Source organism: Heptranchias perlo, chromosome X (assembly GCF_035084215.1).
Source record: "Heptranchias perlo isolate sHepPer1 chromosome X, sHepPer1.hap1, whole genome shotgun sequence".
NCBI classification, from domain to species: Eukaryota; Metazoa; Chordata; class Chondrichthyes; order Hexanchiformes; family Hexanchidae; genus Heptranchias; species Heptranchias perlo.
In genome coordinates, this window is record NC_090370.1 from 17102279 (window position 1) to 17118609 (window position 16331).

Here is a 16331-nt window from a genome sequence, read left to right on the forward strand (position 1 = left end):
TTTGCACCAAATCAGAGTGGGAAGGTGAGCACAGAACATAATGATTACAAATTTTAGAAAAGGCATCCAGGTACTTCAATGGTCAAAAAATCATCTCTTTTAATCCATTTGAACACATGCCTTTTTCCAATCACATCATATCACGGGCATTAAATAGAAGCGAGAACCGAACTTCAGCAAGTAATTTGTGATGGTTCACTCCCACGGTACAGAATTCCAGTGAAACCAACCATTTCCCATTCTACTCCCACGGTACACGATTCCAACTGGCCCAGCCATTTCCAATTTACTCCCATGTACAGAATTCCATCATACAAAACCATTCACTCCCACTGTGCAAAATTCCAGTGAAACAAACCATTTCTCATTAACTCTCACTACATAAAGCCAACAGATCCAATCACACCACACTGACTCCCACTGTAAAGAATTCTAACAGACCAAACTATTGCCCATTCTCTCAACATTTATTTAGTGCCTTTAACAAACAAAATGTCTTTAGATGCTTCACAAAGATATACTAAGATGCCGAGCCTGGGAAGAGGGGTTAGGAGAGGTTACTGAAGATTTGGTTGAAAGGATGGGTTTGGAGAAGTTTATTTTAAAAGGAGGACACAGAAGTAGAGAGGCAGAGGGGTTTAAGAGGGAGTTAGAGAGGAGGGTGAAGTGACTGAAACCAATGGTGGGATGAAGAGGGAGGATGCACAGAGCCAGAGTAATGCAGGGTGCGGGATGGGAAGTAAAGCTAATGAAAGATTGCAGAGCTCAGGAGGTGAGAGGTCACGAAGGGATTTGAAGACGAGGATAAGGATTTGAAATTTGATGGATGGGGGGACAGCAGGGTTGCCGACTCTGGTTGGACTTATTCCTGGAGGTCAATCGCGTGACGTTTGATCACGTGTCTGTCCAGGCTCACACATGAAGAACTGCACCCCAGTGAGGGTCAGTGCCAGAGGAACTGCACCCCAGTGAGAATCTTTGCCGGGGAACTGCACCTCAGTGAGAGTCATTGCCAGGAGAACTGTACCTCAGCGAGAGTCATTGCCAGGGGAACTGCACCTCAGCGAGAGTCATTGCCAGGGGAACTGCACCTCAGCAAGAGTCATTGCCAGGGGAACTGCACCTCAGCAAGAGTCATTGCCAGGAGAACAGCACTTCAGCAAGAGTCATTGCCAGGGGAACTGCACCTCAGCAAGAGTCATTGCCAGGGGAACTGCACCTCAGCAAGAGTCATTGCCAGGAGAACTGCACCTCAGCAAGAGTCATTGCCAGGGGAACTGCACCTCAGCAAGAGTCATTGCCAGGAGAACTGCACCTCAGCAAGAGTCATTGCCAGGGGAACTGCACCTCAGCAAGAGTCATTGCCAGGAGAACTGCACCTCAGCGAGAGTCATTGCCAGGGGAACTGCACCCCAGCAAGAGTCATTGCCAGGAGAACTGCACCTCAACAAGAGTCATTGCCAGGAGAACTGCACCTCAGCGAGAGTCATTGCCAGAACTGCACCTCAGCAAGAGTCATTGCCAGGGGAACTGCACCTCAGCAAGAGTCATTGCCAGGGGAACTGCACCTCAGCAAGAGTCATTGCCAGGAGAACTGCACCTCAGCAAGAGTCATTGCCAGGAGAACTGCACCTCAGCAAGAGTCATTGCCAGGAGAACAGCACTTCAGCAAGAGTCATTGCCAGGGGAACTGCACCTCAGCGAGAGTCACTGCCAGGGGAACTGCACCTCAGCAAGAGTCATTGCCAGGAGAACTGCACCTCAGCAAGAGTCATTGCCAGGGGAACTGCACCTCAGCAAGAGTCATTCCTAGGGGAACTGCACCTCAGCAAGAGTCATTGCCAGGGGAACTGCACCTCAGCGAGAGTCATTGCCAGGAGAACAGCACCTCAGCAAGAGTCATTGCCAGGGGAACTGCACCCCAGCAAGAGTCATTGCCAGGGGAACTGCACCTCAGCAAGAGTCATTGCCAGGGGAACTGCACCCCAGCAAGAGTCATTGCCAGGAGAACTGCACCTCAACAAGAGTCATTGCCAGGAGAACTGCACCTCAGCGAGAGTCATTGCCAGAACTGCACCTCAGCAAGAGTCATTGCCAGGAGAACTGCACCTCAGCGAGAGTCATTGCCAGGAGAACAGCACCTCAGCAAGAGTCATTGCCAGGAGAACTGCATCTCAGCGAGAGTCATTACCAGGAGAACTGCACCTCAGCGAGAGTCATTGCCAGGGGAACTGCACCTCAGCAAGAGTCATTACCAGGAGAACTGCACCTCAGCAAGAGTCATTGCCGGGGACTGCACCTCAGCAAGAGTCATTGCCAGGGGAACTGCAGCTCAGCAAGAGTCATTGCCAGGGGAACTGCACCTCAGCAAGAGTCATTGCCAGGGGAACTGCACCTCAGCGAGAGTCATTGCCAGGAGAACTGCACCTCGCGAGTGTCATTGCCAGGAGAACTGCACCTCAGCGAGAGTCATTGCCAGGGGAACTACACCTCAGCAAGAGTCATTGCCAGGGGAACTGCACCCCAGCTAGAGTCATTGCCAGGGGAACTGCACCCCAGCGAGACTCATTGCCAGGGGAACTGCACCTCAGCGCGACTCATTGCCAGAGGAACTGCACGCCAGGGAGACTCATTGCCAGGGGAACTGCACTCCAGGGAGACGCACTGCCAGGGGAACTGCACTCCAGGGAGATGCATTGCCAGGGAACAGCACCCCAGGGAGACTCATTGCCAGGGGAACTGCACCCCAGTGAGAGTCATTGCCAAGGGAACTGCACCCCAGCGAGAGTCATTGCCAAGGGAACTGCACCCCAGCTGGAGTCAATGCCTGGGGAACTGCACGCCAGGGAGAGTCATTGCCAGGGGAACTGCACCCCAGCGAGACTCATTGCCAGAGGAACTGCACCTCAGCGAGACTCATTGCCAGGGGAACTGCACCTCAGCGAGACTTACTGCCAGGGGAACTGCACCCCAGCTGGACTCAATGCCAGGGGAACTGCACGCCAGGGAGACACATTGTCGGGGAACTGCACTCCAGGGAGACGCACTGCCAGGGGAACTGCACTCCAGGGAGAATCATTGCCAGGGAACAGCACCCCAGGGAGACTCTTTGCCAGGGGAACTGCACCCCAGCGGGAGTCATTGCCAGAGGAACTGCACGCCAGGAAGACTCATCCATGCCTTTGTCACCTCCAGACTCGACTATTCCAATGCTCTCCTGGCCGGCCTCCCATCTTGCACCCTCCGTAAATTTGAGCTCATCCAAAATTCTGCTGCCCATATCCTAACTCGCACCAAGTCCCGTTCACCCATCACCCCTGTGCTTGCTGACCGACATTGGTTCCCGGCCCGGCAATGCCTCGATTTAAAAATTCTCATCCTTGTTTTCAAATCCTTCCATTACCTCTCCCCTCCCTATCTCTGCAACCTCCTCCAGCCCTACAACCCTCCAAGATCTCTGCACTCCTCCAATTCTGGCCTCTTGCGCATCCCCGATTTTCACTGCTCCATCATTGGCGGCCATGCCTTCAGCTGCCTAGGCCCTAAACTCTGGAATTCCCTCCCTAAACTCTCTGCCTATCTATCTCTTTCTCCTCCTTTAAGACGCTCCTTAAAATCTACCTCTTTGACCAAACTTTTGGTCACTTGTCTTAATATCTCCTTATGTGGCTCGGTGTCAAATTTTGTTTGATAATCGCTCCTGTGAAGTGCCTTGGGACGTTTTACTACTTTAAAGGCGCTATATAAATGCAAGTTGTTGTGTTTAGGGACTTAGGTGGGGACAGCATTGGGTTCGATTCTGATCCATCCCATGATGCAATATCCCGTGTACACTCACTGTCTGGGCTGTGGCATGAAGAACAGCCACTTGGGCGAGGTATTCGAGGGTGAGTGGCACCTGTGAAACCTTATCCCAGTACACGACAGCAAGGGAGAAAACTCCAAATGCAAGAAAGGAATTTGGGAGGTTAACAGAGTTATGCAAAGGGAAAAAAATAATCCTGTCTAAGTTATAATAACATTTGGAAATACTCTGCTGCTGCACTCACTGCACCTCAATCTTTCAGGACGTGTAGCACTTCAACAGCACAAAAACTAAAATTACTAGTTGTTATGATCTGGAATGCACTGCCTGAAAGGGTGGTGGAAGCAGATTCTATAGTAACTTTCAAAAAGGAGTCGGATAAGTACTTGAAAGGAAAACAAATACAGGGCTATGGGGAAAGAGCAGGGGAGTGGGACTAATTGGTCAGCTCTTTCAAAGAGCCAGCACAGGCACAATGGGCCGAATGGCCTCCTCCTGTGCTGCACCTACTATGATACTACTAGATTTTCATTAACCTCCAGAACATTAACTATTAAGCACAGTTGCTTTAGGTCAATAAAACTCCACTTTAATATTTATCAGATATCTTTACAGGTTTTGTAAAGATATGGATAGGTATGTATCTTCAAGTGAAAAAGTCTCAGCACTCAAAGGATCCACAGGCCTGGAGTTTCCGCTTGGTCTCCGCTCAGATATCAGTGCAATCTGGGTGGAATCGACTGAAGTCGAGCAAAAGACCGTAGAGTTTAAAACGTAAGTGTGTTACGCCCATAACTATTTACGCTCGAGTATCTGCGATCTTTTACGCTGGTTCAAAAGCTAATTCACCCAAAGCCACCCTCGCCCACAAAACTGGCCACGCCCCCAGGTTGGCATGGCGAGTTTCCGCAGATTGTGCCCGTTCAGGTGTGTTCATCACATTGAACCCAGAATCTCGAATGCACAGGCACCTGTGGTCACATTAATCCATCGTTAATCACCTGCAGCTGCAATGACCAGCAGTCAGCTGAAGCCTCACTCAGGTCTGTTCCTCATACTGATGCTACAATTACTTTAAATTATTTTAAATTCAGTTTAAATGAGTTCAAATTCAGTCAATTGATCCGCCCTTGGTACATGAGTCCTGTGACAGCAGTCAATTGAAACCACAGATTGGCCTGTTTCTTCAGCTGCAGCAATAATATGAACAAATTTTCAGTTTAAATTAGTTTAATTCAGTCATCTTGGCCCTGTTGCAGTCAATAATCGATTACCATCGATACTGCTGCTCGACTGCGCTGATGCATGGGAGATTTTACGTTCGGACTTATGCAAATGAGTTTGAGCAGAAACTTGGGCGTATATGGAGTTAGGTCACAGATCAGCCATGATCTCATTGAATGGCGGACAGGCTCGAGGGTCTGAATGGCCGACTCATGTTCTTTCACCTCGGCAAAACCAGCGCAGTGTCCAGTGCATTTTCCCGATTGCATCCCTAGCGGAAACTCCAGGCCACACTCTAAGAAAATCATTGCAAACTTACTTTAGAAGTAGTACGGATTTTTTTACTCTTTTGTTTCTTCATCAATTCTTCATGCTCTCTAAGCTTCATCAATTCTTCATGCTGTCTGAGCTTCAGCAATTCTTCGTGCTGTCTGAGCTTCAGCAATTCTTCATTCTCTCTGAGCTTCATAAGGTTTTCATTTTCTCTCAGCTTTTCTTGGTCTTCATGCTCTCTCTGTTTCTTTCCATCAAGCTGTTCAGCTCCTTCAAGCACCCTGCTTTTCCCCAGTACCTTTAATGAGGAGAAATAACTTGTAAGGTAGGTTTCACAGAAAACAGGTACAAACTGACATGATACAACGAATGCAACTGTCGTGATCTTCCTGTGTCTCTCTATTTTATCGATACTACTATGGCCTTGGCTCCTCTATATATATGTCAGCCGTGGCTTAGTGGTAGCACTCTTGCCTCTGAATGAGAAGGTCGTGGGTTCGAGCCCCACTCCAGCGACTTGAGCCCATAATCCAGGCAACACTTCAATGCAGTACTGAGGGAGCGCTGCAATGTCGGAGGTGTGGTTTTTCAGATGAGACGTTAAACTGAGGCCACATCTGCCATCTCAGGTAGATGTAAAAGATCCCATGATACTATTCAAAGAAGAACAGGGGAGTTCTCCCCGGTGTATTGGACAATATTTATCCCTCAACCAACACCTAAAACATATGATCTGGTTATTTATTTCATTGCAGCTTATGGGGCCTTGTTGTGCACAAATTGTCTGCCACATTTTCTACATTAGAACAACAACCACACTTCAAAAGTAATTAATTGGCTGAAAAGCGCTTTGGCCGACTTGAGGTTGTGAAAGGCACTATGTAAATGCAAGTTCTTTCTTTTTCTGCTAAAACTTAAATCTAATGTCCTGGATGTTCTTCCATCTCCCAGAATCAACCCTGTGTTTAAATCAAGGCTCACCACACCATCTCCAACTCTGATTCTTAACCCAGGACCTAAAAACTGTGGCAGTCCTCACCTCCCTCAGCCTTTCTTTCCTCCTACAATGTATGTGCTTTTAAGGCAATTGACTCACAGCACTGAGCTGAGTACACTGACACAGAAGTGGCTATCAACATGATAACCAGAACTTTACCATTAATTTACTGATAAGACACATCTTTTATATAATGGCAAATCTGCTGTTCTTAAAGATTATCACATAAATCATATACCTCCAAAGCCACCATTGTGACACAAATTGTAACTAATCCATGGATCTAATCGATATCCCACAGAATTTTGGCAAGTATATCTATACAATATTAAAAATCTTGCTTATGACAAACACTTCCTGTCCATAAACATTACTTCCTATGTTCTGATTTCGAGTCATGCTACATTTAACATTAAACTGCCAATGTAAACATTTATATAATAGAAAAACCCCATAGGTACATGTTGACATTTATAATGAGAAAACCCTACATCATCATTCAACATTTCAGGCAGAATTTGTAGAACCAACTGAATCACTCAAAATGCTTTATGAAAAAATTTAATCTGCCATTTTATCTAAGTAATTGAAACTTCTAATGTCCAAAATTTTAAAAAGTACATGTTTTAAAATAACAATTAAATTAACTCACTAAAATCATCTTTTGTGTCTTTTAATATCTTCATCAAAAATTTTATTTCCAGATCTCAGCCTGTCTCAAAATCCAGGGCTTCAACTGAACATTTTTACCTCACAACTATTGGACAGCTTTTACCACAGCTGTACATTCCAAATATGTGCAGTTTGTAGGATTTCCTGAAATCCAACCTGTGCACTCTGAGCATATGCAATTTGCAGAATTTCCCAGCATTCAATTTGTGTATTAGCAGGAGTTTATATCATAGTATCATTTTATCATAGTAGGTACAACACAGAAGGAGGCCATTCGGCCCATCGTGCCAGTGCCGGCTCTTTGAAAGAGCTATCCAATTAGTCCCATTCCTTTGCTCTTTCCCCATAGCTCTGTAATTGTTTTCCCTTTAAGTATTTATTTAATTCCCTCTGAAAGTTACTATTGAATCCGCTTCCACCTCCCTTTCAGGCAGTGAACTCCAGATCATAACAACTCACTGCGTAAAAAAAATGTTTTCTCGTGTCACCTCTAGCTCTTTTGTTGATCACCTTAAATCTGTGTCCTCTGGTTACCGAGCTTCTGCCACTTCTCCCCTGAGCCTTCTCTGTTCTAAGGAGAACAACCCCAGCTTCTCCAGTCTCTCCACATAACTGAAGTCCCTCAACCCTGGTACCATTCTAGTAAATCTCTTCTGCACCCTCTCTAAGGCCTTGACATCCTTCCTAAAGTGTGGTGCCCAGAATTGAACACAATGCTCCAGCTGAGACCTAATCAGTGTTTTATAAAGGTTTAGCATAACTTCCTTGCTTTTGCATTCTATGCCTCTATTAATAAAGCCCAGGATCCCATATGCTTTCTCAACTTCTCCTGCCACCTTCAAAGATTTGTATACATACACTCCCAGGTCTCTCTGTTCCTGCACCCCATTTAAAACTGTACCATTTAGTTTATATTGCCTCTCCCCATTCATCCTACCAAAATGCATCACTTCACACTTCTCTTCATTAAATTTCATCTGCCATGTGTCTGCCCATTTCACCGTCCTGCCTATGTCCTCCACTATGTCTGGTACTATCCTCCACATTTCCGATTTTCGTGTCATCTGCAAACTTTGAAATTATACCCAAGTCCAGGTCATTAATACATGTCAAAAAGAGCAGTGGTCCTAAAACTGACCCCTGGGGAACACCACAGTAAACTTCCCACCAGTCTGAAAAAACGTTCACCACTACTCTCTGCTTTCTGTCCCTTGGCCAATTTTGTATCCACACTGCCACTGTCCCTTTAATCCCATGGGCTTTAATTTTGCTAACAAGTCTATTATGTGATACTTTATCAAATGCCTTTTGAAAGTCCATATACACAACACCAACCGCACTACCCTCATCAACCTTCTCCGTAACTTCATCAAAGAACTCAATCAAGTTAGTCAAACACGATTTTCCTTTAACAAATCCGTGCTGACTTTCATTTATTAGCCCAGACTTTTCCAAGTGCCAGTTAATTTTGTCCCAGATTATTGTCTCTAATAGTTTCCCCACCACCGACATTAGACTGACTGGCCTGTAATTGCTGGGTTTATCCCTCTCCCCTTTTTTGAACAAGGATGTGACATTTACAATCCTCCAGTCCTCTGGCACCGTCCCCATATCTAAGGAGGATTGGAAGATTGTGGCCAGATCCTCCGCAATTTCCACCCTTACTTCCCTCAGTAACCTAGGATGCATCCCATCTGGACCGGGTGACTTTTCTATTTTAAGTGCTGCCAATCTTTTAAGTACCTCCTCTTTATCTATTTTTATCCTCTCCAATATCGCTACTACCTCTTCCTTTACTGCTACAATGGCAGCATCCTCTTCTCTAGTGAAGACCGATGTGAAGTATTCATTTAGTACCTCAGCCTCCACAAGATCTCCTTTTTTGTCCCTAATCAGTCCCACCCTTCCTTTGACTACCCTTTTACTATTTATGTGTTTATAAAAGACTTTTGGGTTCCCTTTTTTGTTAGCTGCTAATCTATTCTCATACTCTCTCTTTGTCCTCTTATTCCCTTTCTTCGATCTCCTCTGTACTTTCTGTATTCAGCCTGGTTCTCTACTGTATTATGAACCTTACACTGGTCATAAGCCTCTGTTTTCTGTTTCATTTTAATCTCTATATCTTTAGTCATCCAGGGAGCTCTAGCTTTGGATGCCCTTCCTTTTCCCCTCGTAGGAATGTGTTTACTCTGTACCCAAGCCATCTCCTCTCCTTGAAGGCCTCCCATTGTTCAATTACTGTTTTGCCTCTCAATTTTTGATTCCAATCCACCTGAGCAAGATCCCTTTTTAACTCACTGAAATTAGCCCTCCTCCATTTTCACATTGGATTCTTCCTCTTCCTTTTCCATAACTATTCTAAACCTAATGATATTACGATCACTGTTCCCCAAATGCTCCCCCACTGAAACATGCTCCATTTGCCCCACTTCATTCCCCAGAACTAGATCCAGCACTGCTTCCTTCCTGGTTGGGCTGGAAACACATTGTTCCAAAAAGTTCTCTTGAACATATTTCAAGAATTCCTCCCCCTCTTTGCCCTTTACACTGTTACTGTCCCAGTCTATATTGGGATAATTGAAGTCCCCCATTATCACTACTCTATGGTTCTTGCATCTTTCTGTAATTTGCCTGCATATTTGCTCCTCCATCTCCTGCCCACTATTTGGTGGCCTATAGTATACACCCAGTTGGGTAATAGCTCCTCAATTGTTCCTTAATTCTAACCAAATAGATTCTTTGACTCCCTCAACTATATCATCTCTTTCCAGTGCTATAATAATTTCTTTGATCAATAAGGACCCCCCCCCCACTCTTTTCTTTCCTCCCCTATCCTTCCTAATATTCCTGGCTACAAGGTATTTAAGTACCCAATCCTCCCATTAATTGAGCCAGGTCTCTGTTATTGCCATCATAGTCCCCTGTGGCGACTTGAACCTGCAGCTCACCATACTTATTTACCACGCTACATGCATTTACACACATGCACTCTAAACTCATCTTAGATTGTCTTGCATTTGCCCCGTTGGATTTCTGAACTATTCTTACTCTCGTGCTATTTTGTCTCTCCCAGTCCTCTGTGCACCTTGCTTCTCCTTTCTAATGTTTCATCCTGGTGCCCATCCCCCTTCCAAATTAGTTTAAACCCTCCCCCACAGCACTAGTTAACCTCCCCGCGAGGACATTGGTCCCAGCTCTGATGAAGTGCAACCTGTCCGGCCTGTACAGGTCCCTCCTGCCCCAGTACTGGTCCCAATTCCCCAGGAATCTGAAGCCCTCCCTCCTGCACCATTTCTCCAGCCACACATTAACCTGGTCTTTTCCTACTATTCCTATACTCATTAGCACATGGCACTGGGAGTAATCCAGAGATTACTACCTCGAAGGTCCTGCTTTTTAACTTCCTCCTTAGGTCATTGGTTCCCACATGGACCATGACTTCTGGCTGTTGCCCTTCCCCCTTCAAAATGTTCTGCACCCTCTCAGTGATGACCTTTACCCTGGCACCAGGGAGGCAACACACAATGCAGGACCCACATCGGTGGTTGCAGAAACACATGTCTATCCCCCCACTATCGAATCCTCTATAACAACTGCATTCCAACACTTTATTGTGTCCCCCCCGCCCCCCGTGCAGCCGAGTCTCCCATGATGCCATGGATTTGTTCCTGACTGCACTTCCCCGAGGTGTCTTCACCCTCACTGGTACTCAACACTGAATATCAGTTTGTGAGTGCCACGCACCCAGGGGATTCCTGCACTGCCTGCCTGTTCCTCTTAGTCTGTCTGTAGCTGCGGGGTTACCACCTCTTGAAACATGCTATCCATGAAACTCTCAGCTTCCCGTATGCACTGTAGTGATGTCAGCCACCCCTCAAGCTCAGAAACTCTGAGCTCGAGCTCGAGCAGTTGGCAGCACTTCCTGCATGTGTGGTTTTCCAGAGCACACAAAGTGTTCTGGAGTTCCCGCACGAAGAATAGAAGGGTTTATCGTCTTACCCTGCGAAGATCTGAGTTTTCTTTGCTTCTTCCAAAAGACTATCAAAGAAACTAGAGATTGAATTTTCAAAGTTTGTATCAGGAAAGTGATGAACACCTGTAACCAGCATCACTTGTGATTCTGGTTTCTTTGTTGACGGTTATATAAGAGACTTTATCAAGAATGGGGTTTTTCCTTCAGTCAGTCACTTCTTTATTTTGGTTATATATTTGGTTAAAAAATCTTGCTCTTCTTAACTATTTTTGAGGCTTAAGAACAAAAATTTATATTAAAAACTTGGAAACTGTGTGAACCATGAGCTTTTGGGCATTTTATCAGGTCATTGCTGTTTGTTTATTTTTGTTTCTGATGCCGTTCCAGACTTGAATCCTCCTTGAATAAGCCTACAGCTACCCTCTGTGTAACTCTTGGCATTCTCCGAAGGGCCCATTGCGGTACCTGTCGCTGCCTGCTTATTAGCAATAACCCCAATTGTCCCATCCTCCTATCTCGCTGACCTTAACGCTTAGCTTACCCGCTGGGGGATAACCTCATAAACCACCTTCCCGTCTTGCTCATTCCGCCCATCACTGCCCCCTTGGACTCTGCCAGCAGACCAACAATCACCGCCCCTCTTCGCATTTCCCTCCAGAATGTCCATTCACTTGCGAACAAGGCTCTTGCCATCAATGATTTTATTATGGATGATTGCATTGACATCATGGCTTTGATGGAATCTTAGCTCACGGGTGGTAATACATTGCCCCTTACTGAACCCTCCCTGCCTAGCCACACTTTCCAACGCTGGCCCCGCCCAAACCTCTGTGGTGGCAGTGGGGCCCTTATCATGAAGTTACACCTTGGACTTCACCTACTCCTCCAGCACCTTCTCCTCCTTAAAGTACCTCACCCCTTGCCTTTCCTTTAAAATCGTTGTCTATCGCACCCCCCCCCAACCCCACCCAAACCCAAATCCAAGTTTTTTACCGAGATACATAGTAGTTACAAAACAGAAAAGGGCTATTAGGCTCAACCAGTCCATGTCAATGTTTACTCTCCACGCAAGCAAATAGTCCTGATCACATTTACCAACCCTGTTCCCATATCCTTTCATCCACCTATCCACTCTAATCTTGAATGTTAACTAGTTCCTGCCATAAGACCATAAGAGACCATAAGAGATAGGAGCAGGAGTAGGCCATTCAGCCCCTCGAGCCTGCTCCGCCATTTAATGAGATCATGGCTGATCTGATTTTTACCTCAACTCCACTTTCCCGCCTTTTCCCATATCCTTTGACTCCCTTGCTGAACAAAAAATTGTCTAACTCAGCCTTGAATGTATTCAATGACTCGGCCTCCACAGCTTTTTGGGGCAAAGAATTCCAAAGATTCATGACCCTCTGGGAGAAGAAATTCCTCCTTATTCTGAGACTATTCCCCACTAGTTTTAGATTCCTCCATGAGGGGTAACATCCTCTCAGCATCTACCCTATCGAGTCCCCTCAGAATCTTGTATGTTTCAATAAGATCGCCGCTCATTCTTCTAAACTCCAATGAGTATAGACCCAACCTGTTCAATCTTTCCTCGTAAGACAATCCTTCCATACCCGGAATCAACCTAGTGAACCTTCTCTGAACTGCCTCCAATGCAAGTATGTCCTTCCTTAAATAAGGGCACCAGAACTGTACGCAGTGCTCCAGGTGTGGTCTCACCAGCACCCTGTACAGTTGTAGCATGACTTCCCTGCTTTTATACTCCATCCCCCTAGAAATAAAGGCCAATATTCCGTTTGCCTTCCGGATTACCTGCTGCACCTGTATGTTGACTTTTTGTGTTTCATGTATGAGGACACCCAGATCCCTCTGTACCGCAGCATTTTGTAGTATTTCTCCATTCAAATAATATTTTGATTTTTTATTTTTCCTCCCAAAGTGGATGACTCCCTTATGGTCTCACTTGGTTCCACTTTTATCTATCCAATTGTAGCCAGAGCATCGTCAACAATGGCTTCTCTTCTGACCCCTGCACCGTTACCCCAAGTCACCGAAGGATCTATCCTTGGCCCACTCCTCTTCCTCATCTCCATGCTGTCCCTCGGCGATATCATCTGCAGATATGAGGTCAACTTTCAAATGTACGCCAACAGCAACCAGCTCTAAACCTCCACCACCTTTCTCGATCCCCCCATTGCCTGTGTTGTCAGATTGCCTGTCCAACATCCGGTCTTGAATGAGTCACAAATTTTCTCCAGCTATGCATTGGGAAGTCCTAAACGATCGTCTTTGGCCCCCGCCACAAATTCTGTAGCCTTGCCACCAATTCCATCCCCCTTCCCATCCACTGACTCAGGCCGAACCAGACTGTCAGCAACCTCGGCATCCTATATGACTCTGAGCAGAGTTTCTGACTCCATATTTCTCTCAATGGACCACCTACTTCCCCCTCCGTAGTATCACCCGCTTCTCCCCCTACCTCAACCCACCTGCCACTGAAACCCTGATCCATGCCTCTGTCTCTTCCAGACTCAACTATTCCAATGCTGTCTTGGCTGTCCTCCTATCTTCCACCCTCGGTAAACTTCAACTCATCCAAAAATCTGGTGCCCATATCCTATCCCGCACAAAGTCCTGCTTACCAATAACTCCTGTCCTTGCTGACTTACATTGGCTCCCAGGTCCTCAATGCCTCCAATTTAAAATTCTCATTCGTATGTTTAAATCCCTTCATGGCCTCGCCCCCCTCCCTATCTCAAATATCTCCTCAAGCCTACAACCACTCTTCCCCCCCCCAATCCCCGCCAACCCCTGAACTCTCCATTATTCTGACTCTGGCCTCATGAATCCCCCCTTCCCTTTACCCCACTATTGGCAGCCATGCTTTCCGCTACTAGGCCCAATGCTCTGGAATTCCCTCCTTAAATCCCTCTGTTTCTCCACCTCCCTGTCTTCCGTAAGACCCTCTTAAAACCCACCTCTTTGACCAAGCTTTTGATCACCCCTCCTAATATCTCCTTCTTTGGCTCATCATCCAATGATTAGACTTCTGTGAGGCGCATTAAAGGCGCTATATAAATGCAAATTGTTATTTCATATGGAAATTTACAAATATTATGAAAGACCATATAAGTTGGCAAATTCACTAATAGTGCACAAAAGGATACATTTTCTGCATCTGCACTTCAGTTGTTAGCACTCTCGCCTCTCAGTCAGAAGGTCAAGGGTTCAAGTCCCACTCCAGAGACTTGAGTACATAATCGAGGCCGATATTTCAGTGCAGCATTGGTGCTGTCTTTTGGATGAGACATTAAACCAAGGCCCTGTCTACCCATCAGGTGGGCGTAAAAGATCCCGTGGCAATATTCAAAGAAGAGCAGGGGAGTTTTCCCAGTGTCCTGGCTAATATTTATCCCTTGACCAACATCATCAAAAGCAGATTAACTGGTCATTCATCTCATTTCTGTTTGTGGGACCTTGCTGCGTACTAATTGGCTGCTGCGTTTGACTACACTTCAAAAGTAATTAATTGGCTGTGATACACTTTGAGATGTCCCGAGGATGTGGAAGGCGCTATATAAATGCAATTTTCTTTCTTTCTGGAGCGTGCCGGAAACGCAGATCAGGAAATTGAGCACCCCAGCCTGTGACTTTCAATCGATTAGTTTTAAGAAGCATAAAGGGCACTCCAAATGCTGATAAGTTTGTGTCCTTGGTAATACTGCTTGACATAACAGCCCTGTTGTTATAAAAGCTCTGACTCATCATGAACAATGCCATGGGAGATCTGCTAGAGGCTGCTTTTACTCCTTAAGAGGTCAGGAGTAAGTACATTCCCAATAGTTTTCTATCGATTAAAATTAATAGTTAGAAAATCATGGGGAGCATGCACCTAAACTCCTGTTATGCACAGTGATGGGCGAAGCTCCCTGCCAGGAGTACAATTTTGTAAAACTAGCACTAATATCATCTAGAATATTATAAAGATAGTGTGCGTAGTACACACTTCCTGTCCACCACACTGCAAACATCACACATTGTATAATATGTCCTTGTGTCACACTTTAAAAAAATTAACAAATAAATGTAGTCACTTGTACTGTACAGAAAAACTACAGGGACACAAATTACCAGAGCCACAATGTCTGCAGGCTCTAAACTGAGCTTCCCACAAACAAAGCCAAAGTTCTGATCTCCAGCATGAATAGCAATTAATCTTTGAACAAACTCAGTGTTTATTTCGCATCAATTAAATTTTGTAGTCTTAAAAGAGAGACAGCTTCAACTTAGCAGCAGAATAATACTGTGCATTACATGGTCTAATGGTCCTCTCATAAAACAGTGCACCATCGAACTTATGCGAGATCCACTAGTTAATTATATATAAGTTTGTATTTAGCACCACCTTTTGTCCGTCACAGTTCATTCTTTAAAAAAAAGTCACACCTGCACCTGATTTGTAATTTTTATGAATATGAAATTTCAGCCAATGAACAGATAGCAGAACTACCAATCAGAATCAGAGAAACCAAATATGTGAACTTCTAATGAAAAACTATTACGGAAGTATGAAAGCAACCAATCAGCAGTCAGCAAAAGCTAACAATACAAAAAGAGAACCAATGAGATTGCCCTACATATTGCCCCATGTTGAACTTTCACTGAAATAAGGTTTGTAATAAAAGACAGAAAAAAATTACAAAATTTACAAGAAAACAATTAAACTTACCTATACAGCAGCACTTTGTGCGTTTGTGCCTGGAGACTGGTGAAAGGCAGATGTTACTCCTATTTTTAAAAATGGTAGCGAAAATGACCCAGGAAAATATAGGCCAGTGAATTTGACGTCCATTGTGGGTAAAGTTATGGAAACCCTTATTAAAGATAAAATCATGGAGCATCTGGATAGAAATAAAATCATAAAAACGGCCATGAAAACGGCTCATGAAAACGGCTAATCTAACTTACTGGTTTTCTTTGAGGGTGTAACAAAGGAGCTGGATAGGGGTAAGGCAGTGGATGTGGTGTACTCTAGATTTCAGTACAGCCAGTTCCTATGAAAAAGCTGGTACTGAAAATAAAGACAGCGTGTATCAGTGGAAATATTTTACAATGGATACGTAATTGGTTCACCAATAGAACCCAGTGGGTAGTAGTACAGGGATTGTCATCAGCCTGGGGGAATGTTACCGGTGGGGTCCACTTTGGGACCTCTTTTGTTTAATATCTTCATAAATGATCTGGAGCTCGGAGTCACAAGCACAGTGGCTAAATCTGCAGATGATACAAAGCTAATAAAGGTGGTAGACTCCAAAACTGAACAGAGTAAGCTACACAAGGATTTGAATAGACTTGGTAATTGGGCAGACAGGTGGCAGATGAAATTA

At 45.1% G+C, this 16331-nt stretch overlaps 1 protein-coding gene across 4 annotated transcripts in view; it reads right to left on the reverse strand.

Annotated features, from left to right (window-relative positions):
- LOC137307317 (zinc finger protein 148-like) overlaps positions 1-16331 on the reverse strand; it is a 118935-nt gene that overhangs the window by 68092 nt on the left and 34512 nt on the right. For 3 of the 4 annotated variants that reach the window (XM_067976787.1, XM_067976786.1, XM_067976789.1), the window contains exon 3: positions 5349-5600. The exons of the other annotated variant lie outside the window; for it this stretch is intronic. In XM_067976787.1, coding sequence (XP_067832888.1) covers positions 5349-5600 — 252 coding nt within the window. The remainder of the gene's footprint in view (positions 1-5348; positions 5601-16331) is intronic. 4 annotated transcript variants of the gene reach the window in all.